The sequence below is a fragment of the Carcharodon carcharias genome, chromosome 7 (assembly GCF_017639515.1).
Source record: "Carcharodon carcharias isolate sCarCar2 chromosome 7, sCarCar2.pri, whole genome shotgun sequence".
NCBI classification, from domain to species: Eukaryota; Metazoa; Chordata; class Chondrichthyes; order Lamniformes; family Lamnidae; genus Carcharodon; species Carcharodon carcharias.
Genome location: NC_054473.1, coordinates 188,867,424 through 188,891,055, shown reverse-complemented (window position 1 = coordinate 188,891,055; position 23,632 = coordinate 188,867,424). Strand labels below are relative to the sequence as shown.

The 23,632-nt window shown below is 43.0% G+C and overlaps 1 protein-coding gene across 1 annotated transcript in view; it reads right to left on the bottom strand.

Moving 5' to 3' along the window:
- The window catches only part of pepd (peptidase D), a 237,520-nt gene that overhangs the window by 159,506 nt on the left and 54,382 nt on the right, over nt 1–23,632 (bottom strand). The window contains exon 7 of the mRNA XM_041192615.1: nt 3,688–3,732. Within this exon, the coding sequence (XP_041048549.1) occupies nt 3,688–3,732 (45 nt within the window). The remainder of the gene's footprint in view (nt 1–3,687; nt 3,733–23,632) is intronic.

Here is a 23,632-nt window from a genome sequence, read left to right as displayed (position 1 = left end):
ACTTCTTTGCGTGCCTTTTCTGCCTACTGTTTTGCCTGGCTGTACATGTGGTTGAGTTTTTCTAACTCCTGCTTTGATTTGCCAGCTGTGGAGTGAAGGGTCGCTATCTCCTCCTGATAGAACTCGAACAGCTTGGTTCATTGAAGACTTCAGTTTATCATGCATTTTCAAAGGTATATACTCAGCTTGAATATTATGCTTCAAATCTTCAGTTCAGCTCTGATGCAAGCATTTTCCTATAAAACCACTCCATTTACTTTTTGCACATTTTGCTTCTTTTCAGTTACCTCAGATAGCTTTCTTTAATGCACGGCTATCTGCTCACTCTGCACTGTCATCCCTGTGCCTCGCTCTGGGGTTTTCCTTTGCCCTCGACTGAGTTGCTCTCTCTCTGGGTCTTGTGTTGCCCTCGGTGGAGTTGCCTTCTCTCTGGAGTTTCTTCCAATTTTCTGTCCATGGCTGTTTTCTTTTCTCGCAGTTTACAGCTTTAAATTGCTTTGTCTCTTAAAGGCTCTGAGTGCAGTAACTTTTTTTTAACACTCACACTGTCTCTGCAGCTGCTGGTTCTGTCACTGTGATTTTCCCATGCTTTTCTGATTTTGGCGGGCTCCCCGGCGATCATAGCTGCTTTTTTTTAAATTTTAACATAAAGATATAGAAAATAGGAGCAGGAGTGGGTCATTCAGCCCTTTGCATCTGCTCTGCCATTCAATATGATCATGGCTGATCCTCTATCTCAAGGCCGTACTCCCACTCTCTCCTCATGCCCCTTGATGACTTTAGAGTCCAGAAATCTATCTATTTCCTTCTTAAATATATTCAGTGACCCGGCCTCCACAGCCTCTGTGGTAGAGAATTCCACAGGTTCAGCACCCTCTGAGTGAAGAAGTTTCTCCTCATCTCAGTCCTAAGTGGCCAACCCGTATCCTGAGGCTGTGATCCCTTGTTCTAGGCCCCCCAGCCAGAGGAAACATCATCCCTGCATCCAGCCCTGCCAGAATTTTATACGTTTCAATGAGATCCCCCTTCATTCTTCTAAACTCCAGTGAGTACAGGCCTAGTCGGCCCAATCTCTCCTGATACAACAATCCTGCCATCCATGTGAAGGCCAACATACCAATTGCCTTTTTAACTGCACCTACATGCTAGCTTTCAGTGATTGGTGTACAAGAACACCCAGGTCTCTTTGTACATCCACATTTCCGAATCTATCACTATTTAAATAATACTCTGCTATTCTGTTTCTCTTACCGAAGTGGATAAAACTTCTTTCTTTCGTTCTTTTGTTTTTTTGAACATTGAGCTTCAGGAGTTTCGGTGGGCACACTTTTTTTCACTTGCGAGTTGTCAACTCTGCAGCAATGCATTTTTTAAAAACTCTGCAGTCTTTTTTCTTGCTGTGCACTGCGGGCTTCTCTATTTAACTCTGCCACCCTTTTTTCTGCAGTTTTTTTTTAAACCTTTGTTTTTTTACTTGCAGCTATCTTTCAGCTGCCCTCTGGATGCTAAACCTTTGGGATCGCTACCTATTCTAAAATATAAGTACAGCCGCTTTTTTGGTATTTTTGCTCACCATCTCATGAACTGTATCACTCAGGTTCTTGCAAGTTTCTGTAATAGATTTCCACTCACTGTGATGGATTCCTCACTTCCTAGTCCGTATTGAAGCTTCTTCAACTTTTTCTTCAAGCATCTTAGGTGTGCATCTCTCTAGTTTGGCGTCTGCTGCTCTTATAGTGTTTCATAACCTTGGGATGCTGCTCTGGGTTCACACATTTAGCTGCCACCTTTCATATCGCTGTGGATCACCATGCCAGATTATGGTACTATCCCTGATGTGACAGCTTTTAGGAGCTCCCATGTTGTATTCTGGTGCCAGCTGTGGTGTCCCAACAATGAGATCTTGAGACTTGTATATTTAAACATTTATTGTTAACCTTTAACTACTTACAGATCCAAGGTATGGTCATGCATGAAACTGTTATCTCCATGCAGGCTGCTTCCAGAGTGTTCTTTCTAGTCTGCTCTCTCAGTCCATTACCATGTGACTTTATGCATCATACCGTGGGCGGTGCTATTCTCCAGTTCCGTATTAACCCTTGCTTCTGCCGAGCACCTTTACATTACAATGGCATGCAGGCACATCATACAACATCACACAACAACAAACATCAATCAGAGAATGACCAAGTCATCTACTTCAATGATTTTAGTTGAGGGATAAACATTGGCCAGGGCACCAGGAAGAAGTCAAATTAGTGCTGTGGGATCTCTTATATTCACTGAGAGCAGAGATGGAGTATCTATTTAAAGTCTTATCCTCAAGATGGCTTTTCTGAAAATACAGCACTCCCTCAGTACTACAATGGAGTGTCAGCCTAATTCTTGACTTCTTTTCAGAAGAAATCTCCAAACATGGGGCACCCCAACCACACACTGCCTCCCTGCACCATCAATAAACTGCATTGTATTTTTAAATTGCAATGAATCATACAACATAGAATGAGGCTATTCAGACCATCATGCCTGTGCTGGCTCTTTGAATGAATTATCCAATTAATTCCACTCCCCTGCTCTTTCCCCATGGCCCTATATATTTTTCCTACTCAAGTATTTATCCAATTTCCTTTTCAAGTTATTGAATCGGCTCCCACTACCCTTTCAGGCAGCGCATTCCAGATCACAACAACTCACCGTGTAAAAGTAACTTATCACCCCTCTGGAATGAGGAGAAATGTCAAATTATACAAAATTATGCTGATTTATTTGGTTTGTTTACTGTGAATTTAAAATCCTCCAAGTTTAAAGAAATAATAGCTATCGGTCAAATTGGAAATGGAGAATACACTGAATCTGAAAAATAAAAACAATTTGTGGGACTGAAAAATAGTACAAGCTCACCTCCAAAAATCTGACAAATAAAGATTACAAAAGTTACTAAATGAGATTTTTAAATTTGTTTTTATTCATTTTTAGGATGTGGGCATCACTGGCAAAGCAGGTATTTATTGCCCATCCCTAGTGGCCTTGGGAAGGTTTGATACAACTGAGCGGCTTGTTAGGTCACTTCAGAGGGCAGTTACAAGTCAACCCATTTGTGTGGGACTGGAGTCACATACAGGTCCGGGTCAGATTTCCTTTCCTAAAGGACAGTGAACCAGTTGGGTTTTTATGTCACTTTTACTGATCCCAGCTTTTTATTTTTAGACTTTTTTTTCAAATTCGCAAAATGCAACAGTGGGATTTCAACTCCTGATTTCTGGATTACAAGTCCTGTGGTTTACTAATCTGGTAACATGACCATGACTACACAGCACCCAAAAGATATACACAATTAAAAAGATGATCACCATGATCCAATTCTGACCTCTTGCACAACTCCAATTTCCATCACTCCACCACTGGCAGCCAGGGTCTCAGAGTTCCCTCTAAATCTCTCAACTCCTTTAAGATGCTCCTTAAAACTCATCTCTTTAACAAGATTTTAGTTGCCTAACCTAATATCATGTGACTCAGTGCCAACTTTTGTTTAATAATGCTCCTGTGAAACACCTTGGAATGTTTTATGTTAAGGACACTATATAAATGCAAGTTATGACATGAAACAGGGGAACAAGAGACTGATACAGCATTCAGACATTCCATGGCACCATGTTTCATCCACACAGTTTACATACAGATACTCACCATTCCATGATTACAGGATGAAGCAGAGTGTTGTTCACATTAAACCTGAAAACGATAAAAGAACCTATTTTATTTTAGTTTTCTTTAAAATGTAGGCGCCTTCAATGCTCTCAATTTTCCATTTATTCTCATTAGCCTTTCATTATGAACAGCAAAGGTGGGTTGAAGGTTGAAAAGGAGAGAGGATAAAACACAACTTGCTACACCAGTGCCTGTAGAGAGAAAAGTTACAATGTCAGGTCTGGATAGGTGATAGTTTTTCAACTGTGTAAACTCACTAATTCACCAGACACCGACCAATTAAATTCAACACTGACCAAAGGAAATAAAAGGAACTGACAAAACCCCCACACCTCACCCCAGTAACTTACCCTCTCATCCCTGGTAACTCTGCCCCCTTGCCCTCAGAAACCACCCCCACATCACCACCTCTCACCCCCGCTAAATCTGTGTTGGGTAATTAACAAACATCCCTTTGCTTGGTGCAAATTTCACTGGTCCTCTTCCTAGTTTATCTGGATTGAAGATTGGGACCAATGCACCAGGAAAATGATTGCAAACTTTTATAGTAATATAAGGAGTCGATAACACAGACATAAGGAGATAAACAGGAGAACCAGAAGCAGAGAACAGAAAAACAAAGAAACCATGGTGGGATTTTCTGGTTGCACCGTGACAGGACCCACCACAGGGAGATTCGGCAGTCCAGCCAAAAGTCCATTGATCTTCGGCGGGACCGGACTATCCGGGTAACGGGCAGGGCCAGAAAATCCCACCCTTTGATTCCCTTATTTGCACAGCCGGAAGTTCTCCAGATACAATCAAGCGCAGTCACCAAGATAGGTAAATGTGGTAGCTATTTAGGGCCCAACATAGTCCCACAAATAACGAGATGAATGATCAGTGAATCTGGTTTTAGCAGAGTTTGTTGAGGGAGGAATGTTGGCTGAGTGCACTGGGGGAACGCCCTGCTCACTCCGGTCCCAGCCTAGATTTTCTGGCCAAGTCTTGGGATTGGACCACAGTCTTGAGAATTGATGGGTTCAAGGTCGCCAACAGACTCCACGAGTGCACCAAATAAAACTCAGCTAAAGCAGCAGCAAGGATTACCAGTGCCTAATCCATAAGGGGAGGGTTAATAACAGGTCCTCAAAATTACAAGGATTTTGATAGGAGTGTAAAAAAAAGGATAAAGTGTCTCCAGAGGCAGGAGGGTCAGTAATAAGAGGTCCCAGGTTGAAAATACATGGAAAAAAGGCCAGAAGGGGACAGGAGGAAATGTAATCATTTCTCAGGCAGTGAGAATGTATTGTCTGAAAGGACAGTGGAAGTAGACCCAATAGTAACTTCCTAAAGAGAATTGGATAAATACTTGAACAGGATGGATTTGTAGGGCTATGGGGAAAGAGCAGGGGAGCAGGACTAATGGGATAGTTCTTACAAAGAGCCAGCACAGGCATGATGGGCTGAATAAAATCAACAAATGGTTACAGCACAGGAGGTGGCCAATCAATTTTCATGTTCATGCTGGCTCTCTGCAAGAGCTACTCAGCTAGTCCAACTCAGGTGCATTTTCCCTGTGGCCCTGCAAATTGTTTCTCTCTGAAAGACATGATTGAAACAGCCTCCCCCACACTCTCAGGCAGTGCATTCCAGACCCTAACCACTCGATTGACCCTGTCTCCACCGCACTCTCAGGCAGTGCATTCCAGATCCTAACCACTCACTGTGTTAAAAACCTTATTACTTTTATCACTGTTGCTTCATAGTTTCCTTCTGCACTGAATGAATGGAAATATGGGATGGGGAGGGGGTAGGGGATGAGGAGGGAGAAGGGCAAGGTGAGGGTGGGGAGGTGGGGGGAGGGGGCTGAGCTTTTGCCTTGGGTGATGTTACTGGATTTTTATGGTTAAAAAAAACTATAAGGGAGCTGTTGCCAAGCAGTTTACTTGGGTTTTTGGGGGGAAGATTTTGTAAGACTGTTTTAACTGTATAATTACCCATGTGTATTAAAGTTTTCTTTTCTTCTTGTTCATAAATCTTTTAATTTTAAAATCCTAGAAGTGGGATTCTATGCTCCTAGAATCAGTAGTTTTGCCCTCATTTTCAAAATTCAAAAAAAGGGTTATGATCAGTAGGACAAGTTTCCCTCTGGGACCTGACTTGCTCAGCGAGTAACGTCAGCTGCGGCTGTAACAGCAGGAATTTCTGTGGCTGCTGATGTGATTCCAGGATGGTACCTCCTTGGTGCCAGGGTCAATAATATCACTGAGCACCTGCAGAACATTCTGAGGAAGTCCAAATCAATACCAGCTACATAGATAGAAAGTGGGATGAGGTCATGAAGCAAAGTTTGCAGAACTAGGAAAGAAATTTAAAAAATAGGAACACCAAGATAATAATCTCCAGGTTACTCTTGGTGCTATATGCTGGTGAGTTTGGAATAGGAGGATATTGTAAATGAATGCATGGCTGGTGAGATGGTGCAGTAGGAAGGGTTTTAAGATGCCTGGAACATTGGAACTGGTTCAGTTTGAGAAGTGGGCACCATACAAGTTGAACGTAATTTTTGAATGAACAAGCAATGTACCTGAATTCAATTTCCATGTGGACAGTAAAGTGAAATTGAATTGAAAGTAATTGGCAGAAGGACTGGAGGAGAGTTGAGGAGAAATTTGTTTCACCCAGGGTGGTGGGGATCTGGTACTCACAGCCTGAAAGGGTGGTAGAGGCAGGAACCCCCATCACACTTAAAAGAAATTTGGATATGCACTTAAAAGACTGTGACCTACAGGCTACGGACCAAGAGCTGGAAAATGGGATTAGGCTGGATAGCTCTTTTTCAGCCGGCACAGGCATGATGGACCAAATGGCCTCTTTCGCTGTCATTAATTTTCATGCTTCTACAGCAGCAGACAGACAGTCACATCGACTTCACACCTTTGATGCAACTGTAATAATTCCTGGCTATGAGCACCTTCAAAACTGATTCGCCCCACTCTAAAATCATGATAATCAGCTCATCAGCAAGCTCTCTGTAGATGGACCTGGATCAACTCATTTGCATAGCAATCCTGTAATCACTCACTTAACACGTGTGTTCAGTGTCAACTTGCCCAGAACAACACTGCTGCAGTTACATCTTAATTTGATAATCACCGCGTTTATTAAAGCTTAGCCACTGCCCACCCCTGGACAGAAATGAGCTTTCAAGGTCAAATCCAACAGAGACCTTACGATGCTGCAATAAAGGTATTTAAAATGCTACAATTAAATGGACAGAACAAATTCAACATTTCAGGATTGTCCGCAGACTTCAAGAATGAAAGCTTACTCATCTGGACGCTGCTCTGAGGCACTGCACCAGTGTGTGGAATTACAAAGAATATACAGCACAGGAACAGGCCATTCGGCCCAACCAGTTTGTGCTAGTATTTATATGCCACACGAGTCTCCTCCCATTCCATCTACCTCATCTAAGACTTCCAGTATATTTTTCCATCCCCATTTATCGTTTATCTGTCCAGCTTCCTTTTGAAAATATTCAAACTATTTGCCTCAACCATTTCCTGTGGTAATAAGTTTCACTTCTCACCACTCTGAATAATGAAATTCTCATTTCCCTATTGCACAGACTTGTAAATTAGTTTCAATTAGGCACATATAGAGGTTAATGGATATGATCTTATAGCCATTAAAGGAACGTGGTTACAAGGAGATCAAAGCTAGGAACTAAATTTTCAGGGCTATGCGACTTTTTGAAAGGACAGGTAGGAAGGAAAGGGTGGGTAGTTTTGTTAATACGAGATGGAATAAGTACGATAGCAAGAAATGATCTTGGATCGGAAGATGTAGAATCCATATGGGTGGAGGTAAAAAATAACAAGGGAAAGAAGGAATGAGTGCAAAGTTGGCTGCAGCGGACTGGGAAAGGAGTTTTGCAGATAGGACGGTTGATGAACAATGGCAGAAATTTAAGAAAATAATTCACAAATCGCAACAAATATATATCCCAGTAAGGAAGAAGGATTCTAGGAAGGGGATAAACCAACCACGGTTAACCAAGGAAGTTAAGGATAGTATCAAATTGAAGGAAAAATCATACAATGTAGCAAAGATCAGTGGTAAGCCAGAGAATTGAGAAAGTTTTAAAAATCAACAAAAGATGACCAAAAAAAAAATAAAGAGGGAGAAAATAAACTTTGACAGTAAACTACCAAGTAATATAAAAACGGACAGTAAGAGCTTCTTTAAATATATAAAAAGGAAGAGAGGGGCCAAGGTGAACATAGGCCCCTTAGAGAAAGAGGCTGGGGAAATAATAATGGGGAACTAGGAAATGGCAGAGGAGCTGAATAAATACTTTGCATCAGTCTTCATGATAGAAGATACCAATAGCATTCCAAACATACTAAACAATCAAACGGCAAAAGGGAGGGGGGAGGAGAGGAGGAAGTAAATACAATAACTCACTAGAGAAAAAGTACTAGGAAAATTAATGGGGGTAAAGGCAGATAAGTCCCCTGGACCTGATGGGTTGCATCCAAGGATATTAAAGGAAGTAGCTACACAAATAATGGATGCATTGGTAGTAGTAATCTTCCAAGAATCCTCAGATTCTGGAAAAGTCCCAGAAGACTGGAAAATGGCCAATGTAACACCCTTATTCAAAAAGGGAGACCAAAAACAGGTAACTATAGGCCAGTTAGCTTAACATTCATCATTGGGAAAATGTTAGAGTCTATTATCAAGGATGTTTTAAAGCAGAGCATTTAGAAATGCATAATATAATCAAGCAGAGTCAGCATGGCTTCATGAAGGGAAAATCATGCCTGACAAATTTATTAGAATTCTTTGAGGTAACAGGCAGGATAGATAAAGGGGAACCAGTAGATGTAATATATTTGGATTTCCAAAAGATGTTCGATAAGGTGCCGCACATAAGGCTACTTAATAAGATAAGAGCCCATGGTGTTGGGAGTAGTATATTAGCATGGATAGAAGATTGACTAACTAATAGAAGACAGAGTTGGCATAAGGGGGGCATTTTCAGGATGACAACCTGTAAGTAGTGGAGTGCCAGAGGGATCGGTGCTGGGATCACAATTATTTACAATATATATTAATGGCTTGGATGAGGGAAGTGAATGTACTATCGCCAAATTTGCAGAATGCACAAAAATAGGTGGGAAGGCAAGTGGTGAGGATAACACAAAGAAAGATATAGACAGGTTAAATGAGTGGGCAAAAACTTGGCAGATGGAATATAATGTGGGAAAATGTGAGGTTATGCATTTTGGCCGGAAGAATAGAGGAGCTGAATATTATTTAAATGGAGAAAGACTGCAGAAAGCTGCAGCACAGAGGGATTTGGGGTCCTCGTGCATGAATCCTAAAAAGCTAACATACAAGTTCAGCAGGTAATAGGGAAGGGAAATGGAATGCTGGCCTTTATTTCAAAGGGAATGGAATATAACAATAGGGAAATCTTGCTAAAACTATACAAGGCACTAGTTAGACCCCACCTAGAATACTGTGAACAGTTTTGGTCCCCTTATTTAAGGAAAGATATACAGGCAGTGGAGGCAGTCCAGAGAAGGTTCACTAGGTTGATCCTGGTTATAGAGGGATTTTCTTATGAGGGGAGGTTGAGTAGGTTGGGCCTGTACTCTTTGGAGTTTATAGAAGAATGAGAGGCGACCTTATTGAAACTTATAAGTTTCTTAGGGGGCTTGACAGGGTAGATGCTGAGAGGTTGTTTCTCCTTGTGGGAGAGTCTAGGACCAGAGAGCATAATCTCAGAGTAAGGGGTCGCCCACTTAAAACAGAGATGAGGAGGAATTTCTTCTCTCAGTAGTTAATCTATGGAATTCTTTACCACAGAGGGCTGTAGATGCTGGGTCATTAAGTACATTCAAGGCTGTGATAGACAGGGCTTTAATCAGTAAGGGAATCAAGGGTCATAGGGAAAAGGCAGGAAAGTGGAGTTGAGGATTGTCAGATCAGCCATGATCTCATTGAATGGCAGAGCAGACTCTATGGGCCGAATGACCTACTTCTGCTGCTACATCTTACGGTCTTCAGCTGAGTCAGAAGGTCACGGGCCCAGGTGCCTGAGTGCACAACCCTGGCTGACATTCCAGTACCAAAGGGAATGTTGCACAGGGAGGTGCTGATTTTCAGATGAAACATTAAACCGAGGCCCTGTCCATGGTCTTAAGTGGGATTTATGAATCCCATAGCATTATCAAGGCTGAACCAAACCGCTCATATCCTTATGTCATGTCTGAAATGGCCTTCCGACTACCTAAATCTGCTGTCACTAAGATCACCTATTTTCATTGCCTTGCCTCAGAAACATAGAAAATAGGAGCAGGAGTAGGTCATTCAGCCTTTCGAACCTGCTCCATCAATTAATATGATCGTGGCTGATCCTCTATCTCAACACCGTACTCCCGCTTTCTCCCCATACCCCTTGACGCCTTGAGAGTCCAGAAATCTATCTATTTCCCTCTTAAATATATTCAATGACTTGGCCTCCCCAGCCCTCTGTGGTAGAGAATTAACAGGTTCACCACCCTCTGAGTCAAGAAGTTTCTCCTCATCTCAGTCCCAAATGGCCTAAACCGTATCCTGAGATTGTGGCCCTTTGTTCTAGACTCCCTAACCAGAGGAAACATCATCCCTGCATCCAGTCTGTCCAACCCTGTCAGAAATGTATATATTTTAATGAGATCCCTCTCATTCTTCTAAGCTCCAGTGAATACAGGCCTAGTCAACAGAATCTCTCATCATACGACAATCCTGCCATCCCAGGAATCAATCTGGTGAACCTTTGCTACACTCCCTCTATGGAAAGTATATCCTTTCTTAGGTAAGGAGACCAAAACAGCACACAATACTCCAGGTGTGGTCTCACCAAGGCTCTGTACAGCTGCAGCAAGATATCCTTGCTCCTGTACTCAAGTCCTCTCACAATGAAGGCCAACATATCATTTGCCTTCTTAACTGCTTGCTGCACCTGCATGCTTGCTTTCAGTGATTGGTGTACAAGGACACCCAGGTCCCTTTGTACATCAATATTTCCCAATCTATCACCATTTAAATAATACTCTGCCATTCTGTATATCTGCTGCTGAAAACCTTATCCGTGCCTATATTACCTCCAGACTTGATTATTCCCGTGCACTCCCAACATTCTACCCTCCATAAACATGGTCATTCAAATCTCTGCTGTCCATGTCTTACAACAAATCCCGTTCCCCTATCACCCCTGCGCTCATGCAAACATACAAAACAGGAACAGAAGTACAACATTCAGTGCGTCGAGCCTGCTCCGCCATTCTTGACTGATCTGTTTGTATTACTAGTTCCACATTCCCATCTAACCCCGATAACCTTCGATCCCCTTACCTAACAAGAATCTATTTACCTCCACCTTAAAAATATTCAATGACCCCGCCTCCACCACCTTCTGAGGCAGAAAGTTCCAAAGTCCACAACCCTCTGAGAAAAAATTTCTCATCTCTGTCCTATAAAGGGCGATCCCTAATTTTAAAACAGTGCCCCTCGTTCTGGGCTCACCCACAAGAGAAAACATCATTTCCACATCCACCTTGTCAAGACTGTCCAGGGTCTTGTATATTTCAATCAAATCACCCCTCACTCTTCTAAACTCCAGTGGGAACAAGCCCAGTCTGTCCACCCTATCCTCATAAGACAACCCACTCATTCCAAGTATCATTTGAACATAGGAACAGAAGGCCATTTAGCCCATCAAGCCTGCTCCACTATTCAATACAATCATGGCTGATCGAACACTTCAATGCCTTTTACTCACACTATCCCCATAACCCTTTACGTTATCGTTAATCAAAAATCTATCAATCTCTACCTTAAACATATTCAATGATTGGGCTTCCAAGGTCCTCTGTGGTTGAGAATTCCAAAGATTCACAACCCTCTGAATATAGAAATTTCTTCTCATGTCAGTCTTAAATGGCTTCCCCCTTATTTTGAAATTGTGTCCCCTGGTTCTAGACTCCCCACCCAGGGGAAACATCTTACCTGCATCTACCCCCTCTGTCCCTTTAAATATTTTGTAGGTTTCAATGAGATCACCTCTCATTCTTCGAAACTCTAGAGAATACAGACCCAGTTTCTCCAATCTCTCTTCATAGGACAGTCCCGCCATCCCGGGAACAAGTCTGGTGCACTCCCTCTATGGTAATAATATTCATTGCCTTGCCTCAGAAACATAGAAAATAGGAGCAGGAGTAGGTCATTCAGCCTTTCGAACCTGCTCCATCATTCAATATGATCGTGGCTGATCCTCTATCTCAACACCGTACTCCCGCTTTCTCCCCATACCCCTTGACGCCTTGCGAGTCCAGAAATCTATCTATTTCCCTCTTAAATATATTCAATGACTTGGCCTCCCCAACCCTCTGTGGTAGAGAATTAACAGGTTCACCACCCTCTGAGTCAAGAAGTTTCTCCTCATCTCAGTCCCAAATGGCCTAAACCGTATTCTGAGACTGTGGCCCCTTGTTCTAGACTCCCTAACCAGAGGAAACATCATCCCTGCATCCAGTCTGTCCAACCTTGTCAGAAATGTATATGTTTTAATGAGATCCCCTCTCATTCTTCTAAGCTCCAGTGAATACAGGCCTAGTCAACAGAATCTCTCTTCATACGACAATCCTGCCATCCCAGGAATCAGTCTGGGACCAAACTGCACACAGTACTCCAGGTGTGGTCTAACCAAGCTTCTATACTACTGAAGCGAGACTTCACTCCTCCTGTACTCAAATCCTCTTGTGATAAAGGCTAACATTCCCTTAGCTTCCTAACTGCCTGCTGCACCTGCATGTTGGCTTTCAGTGACTTATGGACAAGGACACCCAGGTCCCTTTGTACATCTACACTTTCTAATCTCTTACCATTTAGGAAATACTCTGCACATCTGTTCCTTCTACCAAAGTGGATAACCTCACATTTTTCCACATTATATTCCGTCTGCCACATTCTTGCCCACTCACTCAGTCTGTCAAAATCCTCCTGTAGCTGCTTTTCATCTTCCTCACCAGACACATTCCTGCCTAACTTTGTATCATCCATGATTTTGGAAACATTACATTTGGTGCCTACATCCAAATCATTGATATATATTGTGAACAGCTGGGGCCCAAGCACTGATCCTTGCAGTGCCCCACTAATTACAGCCTGCCAAGCGAGAATGACCTGTTTATTCCTACTCTCTGCCTGTTAGCCAATCCTTAATCCATGTCAGAATATTACCTCTTAACCCACCTGCTTTCATTCTGCTAATCAACTTCCTGTGGGGGACTTCATCAAAAGCCTTCTGAAAATCCAAGTATACTACATCCATCAACTCTCCTTTGTCAATTTTGTTATTAACATCCTCAAAAAACTCCAAGTTCATCAAACATGATTTCCCATTCACAAATCCATGCTTGCTATTCCCAATCAGATCATGATTATCCAAGTATCCATTTATCACATCCTTTATAATAGATTCTAGCATTTTCCTTACTAATCATCCATCAGAGGGCAGTAATGAGAAGTGACTGAAAAGCATTCTGGCGCAGTCAATGCAACTCAGAAGGAGAAGGACCCTTGCACTCAACAGGAGGAAGAGCATCCAACAGAGGGCGGTAGTGAGAAGTGACTGAAGCATTCTGGGAGACGTCAGTGCAGTCACCGCAACTCAGAAGGGGATCGAGGAGGACCCACTGTCAAAGAATGGAATAGTCCCAAACATTACATTGCTGTAGTGTTTCCATCCCTCCCTCCTCCTCAAACCAAAAAAAAAGAGGAAGAGGCAGTACCTTCGGGAATGCACCAGAGCTGCGAGGGACACTCTTCTGAACGTGGGTTTTAAAAGAAAGCAGCTGATTGGTGAGTAATTCCTGGTGAGTTTTTTCTTCAATCTATTAAAGTAATTCATTGCTTAATACTGAGGTAGGAGCTAAAAGAAAACTATAGAGTAGTACTGTACAAGTATAATTAGTCAAGAAACAAGGTTCCTACCTAACATAAATAAGGCCCCGAGCTAGTGTATCTTTTAAGGGAGTAACTAGCTTAATCGAGAGGGATGTCATGGCAGGAGAACTCAGACCTGTGATATGCTCCTCCTGCAGGATATGAGAAATGAGGGAGGCTGTGCGGAAGGTGTGTCCAAATGCAGCTTCTAGCTAACCGGATTTCGGAGCTGGAGCTATGGGTGGACTCATTGTGCAGCATCTGCGATGCTGAGCAAGTCGTGGATAGCACGCTCAGTGAGGTGGTCACACTGCAGGTGAAGATTACACAGGCAGAAAGGGAATGGGTGACCATCAGGAACAGTAAAAGACTCGGGAAAGTAGTGCAGAAATGAGAAGGGTCTTGGCTGAGGTGGACTGGACAGCACTGCTGGAGGATAAAACAGTGGAAAACTAGTGGGAAGCACTAAAAAGCGAGACCCTAATTGTACAAAGTAGACATGTCCCCGACAAAAATTAAAGAGTGGTACTGCCAAATCTAGACCCCCCTGGTTGTCTAGAGGATTACAGGGGAAGATCAAACAGAAAAAGAAAGCATACGATAGGCACACAGAACTAAGCACTGCAGATAGCCTAGATGAATATAGGAAGTGCAGGGACGAAGGAAATAAGGAAATCAAAGAGAAGGCATGAAAAAAGATTAGCAAGTAAAGTTAAAGATAGCCCAAAGATGTTTTACTAATACATTAATGCTAAAAGGTTAGTTAAGGAAAAAGTGGGACCTATCAGAGATGAAGATGGAAACTTGTGTGTAGATGCAAAGGCTGTAGGAAGGGTTTTGAATGAATATTTTGGTCTCTGTATTTACAAAGGAAAGGGAGGATGTAAATATAGTAGTCCAGGAGGAACACTGAGATATTAGACAGCTTGTCATAAAGAGAGAGGAAGCAATCCAAGGGTTGAAATCCTTGAAAGTTGGTAAGTTACCAGGGCCAGATGAATTGTTTCCGAGGCTGCTGAAGGAAGTTAGGGAGGAGATAGCAGATGCTCTGAGGATGATTTTCCAATCTTCACTAGATACAGGGGAGGTACCGGAGGACTGGAGAAATGCAAACATAGTTCCATTGTTTAAAAAGGGATCAAAGGAAATGCCAAACAATTATAGGCCAGTTAGTCTTACATCAGTGGTGAGCAAATTAGTAGAATCAATCCTGAGAGATAGGATTAACTGTCATGTGGAAAGCATGGACTAGTCAGGCATGGTCAGCATGGATTTGTTAAAGGAAGGTCTTGCCTCACAAATTTGATTCAATTCTTTGAGTAAGTGACAAGAAGGGTTGATGAAGGTGGTGCAGTGGATGTTGTGTACATGGCAGATTGGTCAAGAAAGTAAAAGCCCATGGGATTCAGGGTAATGTGGCAAACTGGATAAAAGGTTGGCTTTGTAACAGGAGACAAAGGGTAATGGTCGATGGATGCTCTTGTGAATGGAAAGTAGTCTCAAGTGGTGTTCCACAGGGCTCGGTGCTGGGACCCTTGCTGTTTGTGTTATATATTAACAATTTGGACGTGAACGTGGGGGCATGATTGGGAAATTTGCAGGTGACATAAAGATTGGCCGAGTAGTGGATAGTGTAGAGGATAGCCATAACCTCCAAAACAATATAGATGGTTGGTGGAGGAGGTGGTAAAATGGCAGATGGATTTTAACATAGAGAAATGAGAGGTCATACATTTAGGGAGGTCAAACAGTTACAGGGATTACACAATAAATGGGAATATACTAAGAGGGGTAGATGAAGTGAGAGATCTTGGCATACAAATACACAGATCCCTGAAAGCAGCAGTTCAAGTAGACAAGGTTGTAAAGAAGGCATATGGAATGCTCTCCTTCATTGGCAGGGGTATAGAATATAAAAGTAAGGATATAATGTTGGAATTGTATAAAACACTGGTGAGGCCACAACAGTTCTGGTCACCACATTACAGGAAGGACATAATAGCTCTGGAGAGAGTGCAGAGGAGGTTTACAAGAATGTTGTCAGGGTTAGAAAAGTGTAGCTACGAGGAGAGATTGGATAGGTTGGGGTTATTTTCCTTAGAACAAAGAAGGCTGAGAGGTGACTTGATTGAGGTGTACAAAATTATGAGGGGAATAGATAGAGTGGACAGGATAAAATTGTTTCCCTTGGTGGAGAATTCTAGAACCAGGGGAATAGAGTCAAGAAAAGTGACAGAAGGTGTAGGGGGAACATGACGAAGAACTCTTTTTACACAGAGGGTAGTGGGTGTCTGGAATTCGCTGCCCAAGTTGGTGGTAGAGGCAGAAACTCTAAACTCTTTTAAAAAGTACCTGGATCTGCACCTTAAGTGCTGTAAGCTGCTGGGCTATGGGCCGGGTGCAGGAAGGTGGGATTAGAAAGGGCACCTGGATGTCTTTGGGCTGGCATGGACAAGATGGGCCGAATGGCCTCCTTCTGTGCTTTAACTTTTCTATGGTTCTATGGTTCTAATGATGTAAGGCTAACAGATCCGTAGTTCTGTTTTCTCTCTCCCTCCCTCCTTAAATAGTGGGGTGACATTTGCTACCTTCCAATCTTCAGGAACCATTCCAGAATCTATAGAGCTTTGGAAAATGATCACCAATGCATCCACTATCTCTATAGCAACCTCTTTCAACACTCTGGGATGCAGAATATCAGGTCCTGGGGACTTATCAACTTTCTTTCCCATTAATTTCTCCAATACAACCTTCCCTTACTTACACTAATTTCCTTCAACTCCTCATTCTGCCTAGTCCCTTCAATCTCTAAATCTGGGAGCTTTCCTGTATCTTCCTCAGTGAAAACAGACACAAAGTAACCACTTAGTGTCTCTGTCATTTCTCTATTCCCCATTATGAATTCTCTTAACTCTGTCAGTAATGGACCCACATTTGTCATAGCCAAACGTTCCCTTTTTACATACCTACAGAAGGTTTAAAGTCCATTTTTATGCTTTTTGCTAGATTGCATTCATATTCTGTTCTCCCTTGCTTTACCAATTTCTTGGTCTACTTTTGCTATATTCTAAAAAACCTCCCAATCCTCAGGTTTACTACTACTTCTGGTAACTTTATAAGTCTTTTCTTTTAAACTTATACAGTCCTTAACTTACTTTGTCAGCCACAGTTGACTGACCTTTTCGGTTTTTGCACCTTGAAGGAATGGATAAGAGTGTGAGCTATGTATAAAAAAAGAGCGCGGAGAGCAGGGAGACTTCGTTTATAAAAGGGCGGGAAGAGATCATTTTGAAAAGAGGGAGGAGAGTTCATTTAAAAAAGAGCGTGCAAGGCAAGTGATAGACGGAGCTAAGAGATCCCACAATCAACAGGTCAGATCTAAGCTCTGTAGTCCTGCCACACCCAGTTGTGAATGGTGGTGGACAATTAAACAACTCACTGGAGGAGGAGGCTCCACAAATATCCCCATTTTCAAAGATGGAGGAGCCCAGCACATCAGTGCAAAAGATAAGGCTGAAGCTTTTGCTACAATCTTCAGCCAGAAGTGCTGAGTGGATGATCCATCTCGGCCTCCTCCAGAGGTCCCCAGCATCACAAATGCCAGTCTTCAGCCAATTCAATTCACTCCACGTGATATCACGAAACGGCTGAAGGCACTGGATACTGCAACGGCGATGGGCCCTGACAATATTCCGGCAATAGTACTGAAGACGTGTGTTCCAGAACTTGCCACGCCCCTAGCCAAGCTGTTCCAGTACAGCTACAACACTGGCATCTACCCGGCTATGTGGAAAATTGCCCAGGTATGTCCTGTACACAAAAAGGACAAATCCAACCAGGCAATTACTGTCCCATCAGTCTACTCTCCATCATCAGTAAAGTAATGGAAGGGGTCATCAACAGTGCTATCAAGCAGCACTTGTTTAGCAATAACCTGCTCACTGATGCCCAGTTTGGTTTCTACTAGGGCCATTTAGCTCCTGACCTCATTAGAGCCTTGGTTCAAACATGGACAAAAAAGCTGAACTCCTGAGGTGAGGGTGACTGCCCTTGACATCAAGGCAGCATTTGACCGAGTGTGGCATCAAGGAGCCCTAGCAAAACTGGCGTCAATGGAAATCTGGGGGAAAACTCTCCGCTGGCTGGAGTCATACCTAGCACAAAGGAAGATGGCTGTGGTTGTTGGAGGTCAGTCATCTCAGCTCCAGGACATCACTGCAGGAGTTCCTCAGGGTAGTGTCCTCGGCCCAACCATCTTCAGCTGCTTCATCAATGACCTTCCTTCCATCATAAGGTCAGAAGTGGGGATGTTCACTGATGATTGCACAACGTTCAGCACCATTTGCAACTCCTCAGATACTGAAGCAGTCCATGTCCAAATGCAGCAAGACCTGGACAATATCCAGGCTTGGGCTGACAAGTGACAAGTAACATTTGCACCACACAAGTGTCAGGTAATGACCATCTCCAACAAGAGAGAATCCAACTATCGCCCCTTGATGTTCAATGGCATTACCATCACTGAATCCCCCACCATCAACATCCTGGGGTTTACCATTGACCAGAAACTGAACTGGACTAGCCATATAAACACTGTGGCTACAAGAGCAGGTCAGAGGCTAGGAATCCTGCGATGAGTAACTCACCTCCTGACTCCCCAAAGCCCGTCCACCATCTACAAGGCACAAGTCAGGAGTGTGATGGAATACTCCCCACTTGCCTGGATGAGTGCAGCTCGCACAACACTCTAGAAGCTGGACACCATCCAGGACAAAGCAGCCCGCTTGATTTCACCACATCCACAAACATTCACTCCCTCCACCGATGCACAGTAGCAGCAGTGTGTACCATCCAGAAAATGCACTGCAGGAATTCACCAAGGCTCCTTCGACAGTAACTTCCAAAGTCATGACCACTACCACCTAGAAGGACAAAGGCAGCAGATACATGGGAACACCACCACCTGGAAGTTTCCCTCCAAGTCTCAGACCATCCTGACTTGGAAATATATCACTGTTGCTTCAATGTCACTGGGTCAAAATCCTGGAACTCCCTCCCTAACAGCATGGTGGGTGTACCTACACCACATGGACTGCAGCGGTTCAAGAAGGCAGCTCACCACCACCTTCTCAAGGGCAATTAGGAACGAGCAATAAATGCTGCCCCAGCCAGCGAAGCCCACATCCCGTGAATGAATAAAAAAAAACTGCAAAGCACTTAGGGATGTCCTGACGGTGTGAAAAGCACTATATAAATGCAATTTCTTCTTTTTGTCAGGCTTGCAGACATTGCACATTCAAGGGTAGAGTGTTCACAGTGACAGGGTGCAGGATTCTGTACAGGATGATCCACCTTATTCGAGAACATGAATCTGAACCAGGACTGAGTTAAAAATGCTTTTCTTCACCTTGGTTGTAAGGTGGGGTTGGGGCAGGGGGAATAGAGACACAGCTATTCCATAAAATGCTGAGGAAAGCCAATGGGGGCTATTAATGGGGGAGCGGGTATTGGGGAAGGAGGAAGAGCAAATGAGAAAAGGACAAGCTTATTCTAATGAATGCCGATTTTCTAATAAACAGAATCAAAAATACTGTCTGCATTTGGTATATGTTTCAGAACAAGATGCTTTAATTCTGCAAGGCTGGCTACTGTTAACAGGCAATGTCTGGCCTCTAAATTAGATGCGTGACTGAATGCAACACACCTCAGCAGCAAGCAGCAATCACTTCTTTACTAGCTTGGAACAAGGGTCAACACTTTCCTTGTTAGCAGTTTTCAACTGCACTTTATGAGCTTATTTATGAAATCTAATTTCACTGGGGGTAAAGGGGCAAAGGATTAGCAGTCAATAAAATATTTCACAATGTGCAATTTTTTGCCAGGCTGGTTAACCTTTCAGTACAAAAGGCTTCCATTCTAATCAGGTTTTATTATCTCTGTATAAATATATTGGACATTCTGACTGCTCATTGATTTTTTAGATGGTGAGTGTGACTGCACTACAGGATTTGCTGAGTGAGTCAGACACTAATGTATTCTGGAGGTTATAAATGGATCTTTCTCTCCATAAATACATTTCCAACATTCATGTTTTTAACCCTTTCAGTGAGTTATAAATTAAAAGGAAGTGCAGTTAAATATTTTGAAAAATTACTCTGCACACAGTCAGCCTACGCTGAATTAAACAGTTTCTTAATGAAAGGCGGCATCACCAAGAGGGACAGGGTTGGTGCAGATTCCCTCCCAGGGGCTTACAAAATAAAGCCTTGCATTTATATCACGCTTTTCAGAATCTCTGGGTGCTCTAAATCCTTTTACAGTCAACGAAGTACCTTTAGAAGGGTAGCCGCTGTTGCAATATGGAGCAGGACTTTTCACACGGCAGCAGGCTTGGTGGGAGCGAGCTCCATGCTGCCATTTTACACGGGAGGGCCAATTAAGGCCCACCCAGCGTAAGACGCAATCAGTAGCGCTCAGCACTACCTGTGTGGGCGGGGGGGGGGGGGGGGGGGGGGGGTGGTAAAACAGAGGGTCAGGGCCTGCGCAAAAGAGCACTTCAATCTCCCTGGGGCATGCTCCGTGCCTCAGGGAGATTGAATGGATATAGAAATAATTAAATAAATGGGTCAAAAAATTTATTTAAACACGTCCCCTTATGTGGCTGTGTCACATGAGATGGGATATGTTTTTATTTTTAGGGAGAAGTTTTTATTTATTTATTAAAAGCTTTAGGAAACTTCATCTCGCTCATGGGTGAGGTTTCGTAAAAATGCGAAGGCCACTTGGCCTTTTTGCCTGCCCGCCAACCTTAAGGTTGGACGGTGAGCGTTTACAATAATCTTATTTAGATCCTTAATGGCCGCCTCTGGCGTGCGCCCGCCGAACAAAACATCACTGCTCAGCACGATTACATCGGGACGCACGCCCAACGTCATGGCGCATCACTTTACACATCAGCATGTCAGGCCCACCCCCACACGCCAACTGAAAAATTCTGCCCATGGAAAACAGGGCAGCCAATCTGTGCACAGCAAGATCCCACAAACAGCAATGCAATAAATAATCTGCTTTAACGCTAGTTGAGGGATAAATATTAGTCAGGTCACCAGTGAGAATTCAAAACAGTGTCCTATATGAGGTGTGATTTCGTAATTGGACAGCATTTGCTAAACAATCCTGAGTGCGCTAAGAATTACACTGACAAAAATTTATCATCAATTGGGCTCACAGTGTGGCTCATTTACACGTGCTAGAAGCTACATATAGCAACACACAGGACCTTATTCTTTGCATAAAAAAAGAACATGTACACATATTGCACCTGTTTAAGTTGAACAAAATAAGCAACAGCCATCCTCTGGTACATTCCCCAGGACAATGCCTTGACCAATCAGAGTCAACCTGCCAGGTGTGAATTTAAACTAAGCTTGGTGGTTAACGGTCAGTCATCAGTTAACTGGCGCATTCTCCATGGCAGTGCCTTTACCAATCAGATTCCACTAGCAAAACAATCAGCGTTCTCTTCTCATGAAGTCTAACTTGTTCTCTTTACATTTAGTATTCTTGCGAATGTCCTGAGTGCAGGACAGAAAGCTTCGACAGCATGTCTCTCTCCTCACCAATAAAACTAAAAACACACCAAAATGTAATAAGAAGCACAGATACTGGCGAATAGAAAAGATAAACAGCAGCAAGGATAACCAAGTAGATGGCAAGGGTTATAAGAAGGGAGCATGAAAGCAAATTTGTGAGTGGCATGAAAATTAACACAAAATCTTTTACAATTCCGTGAAGAAAAAGATGATCAGGAGTAATGTCAGCCTCTAGAAAACTGATAATAGTGATATTGTCGATGAAAACAAGCAAATATGTTGGTTACTTTGTGTCAGTGCTTACAGGAGAGGAAGAGGTGAGCACGCCAGACATCCCATGGAAACAAATATTGAGTCAGGGACAGAGGCACACCAAAATATGCACAAAAGTAACAGTAATGAAGCAAATAATAGCTCTAAAGAATGACAAATCCCCAGGACCAGATGGTTTTCATCCCAGGGTTTTAAAGGAGGTAGTGAGAACATTGAAGATACCCCAACTATAACCTTCCAAAGTTCTCCCGATTCAGGAACCATTACTTTAGATTGGAAAGTGGTGCATGTCACTCTGCTATTTAAAAAAGGAGACAGGAAACCAGGGAATTATAGACCAGTTAGCCTAACAACCAGCATGGATTTGTAAAGGGTAGGTCACGTCCATTAAATTTGATTGACTTTTTTTTTGAAAAGGTAACTAAAGTGGCGGACAGGTGAATGTCTAAGGATATTATGTATACAGACTTCCAGAAGGCATTTGATAAAGTCCCTCATAAGAGACTGTTCACTGAAGTTGAAAATCATGGAATTGAAGGCAAACTATTGACCTCGTTAGGAAATCTGCAGAGTGGCAGGGTAGGGATAATGAGCAGGTACTCTAACTGATGGAGGAGTGTAGCTGAGCTAGCTTGGAGTTTGGTGAGAGGGGGAATTTTAAGTGTTAATTTTGTTCTTAAATTTTGCTCTTAAATTCTTAAAGTCTGTAATTAGCAGTAACTGAAAAGTACTGTGTAAGCAGGCTAGATTCCTTTTTTCTTTCATTTCCTTTTTATATCTTTCTTACTCCATAGGAATTGGTTCTGCTCCACTACAGGGAAAGGAGCTAGTTGTTTAGTGAGTACCTGGTAAGTGAGTAAGTTCTATTCTATGTCTAAGATTTAAAATAGTATACAAATTGGTGGTAAAGTTAATAAAATACATCAGAACGCAATATAATTAAGGGTTTAATATAATTAAGACCCATTAAGGATGGCAGGAGCTCCTGAATAACATTGTGACCCAGGGCAAACGTGTCTATGGTAAGTGTTTGTGGCTCAAGGAACTTCAGCTCAGACTCATTGAGCTGGAGGCTGAGCTGCAGACACTGCGACACATCAGGGAGGGGGAAAGTTACCTGGATGCTTTATACCAGGAGGCAGTCACACCACTTAGGGTAGGGTCTTCTGATTTGGTCAGTGATCAGAAACAGCAGGGTGTGACTGCGAGTGAGGCAGGTAAGGGGACTCAGAGGGCAGGAGTTTGAGCCTCTGCTATTGTCCAACAGGTTTGAGGTTTTCTCAGCTTGTTGGATGAAAGTGGGGGCTGCAGAGTGGATGAGCAAACTGACCATGGAACTGTGGTACAGGAAGCCATTCAAGTGGGGAGATCAAAAAGGAATATAGCGGTAGTAGGGGACAGTATAGTGAGAGGGGATTGATACTATTCTCTGTGGCAAAGAGCAAGAGTCCAGATGGCTGTGTTGCCTGCCTGGTGCCAGGGTTCAGGACATCTGCTCAGGGCTGGAGAGTAACTTGCAATGGGAGGAGGAGGATAGTGGTTGTGGTCCATGTAGATACCAACGACATAATCAGAATGAGGAAGGAGATTCTGCATAGTCAGTATGAGGAGCTAAGCACCAATTTAAGGGGCAGAATCTCAAAGGTAATTTCTGGATTACCTGAGCCACATGGAAATTGGCAAAGGAATGGAGGGAGGTGGTGGTGTCGTGATATTGTCACTGGGCTAGTAATCCTGAGATCCAGGGTAATTCCACCATGGCAGACTGTGAAATTTGAATTCAATAAAAAAATCTGGAATTAAAAATCTAATGAATCAACCATTGTCAATTGTTGTAAAAACCCACCTGGTTCACTAATGCCCTTTAGGGAAGGAAATCTGCTGTCCTTACCTGGTCTGGGCTACATGTGACTCCAGGTCCACAGCAATGTGGTTGACTCTCAAATGTCCTCTGAAATGGCCTAGCAAGCCACTCAGTTCTCAAGGGCAAATAAGGATAGGCAATAAATGCTGGCTTAGCCAGAACAAATTTAAAAAAATAAGGTTGGAGAAATGAATGTGTGTCTCAAAGACTG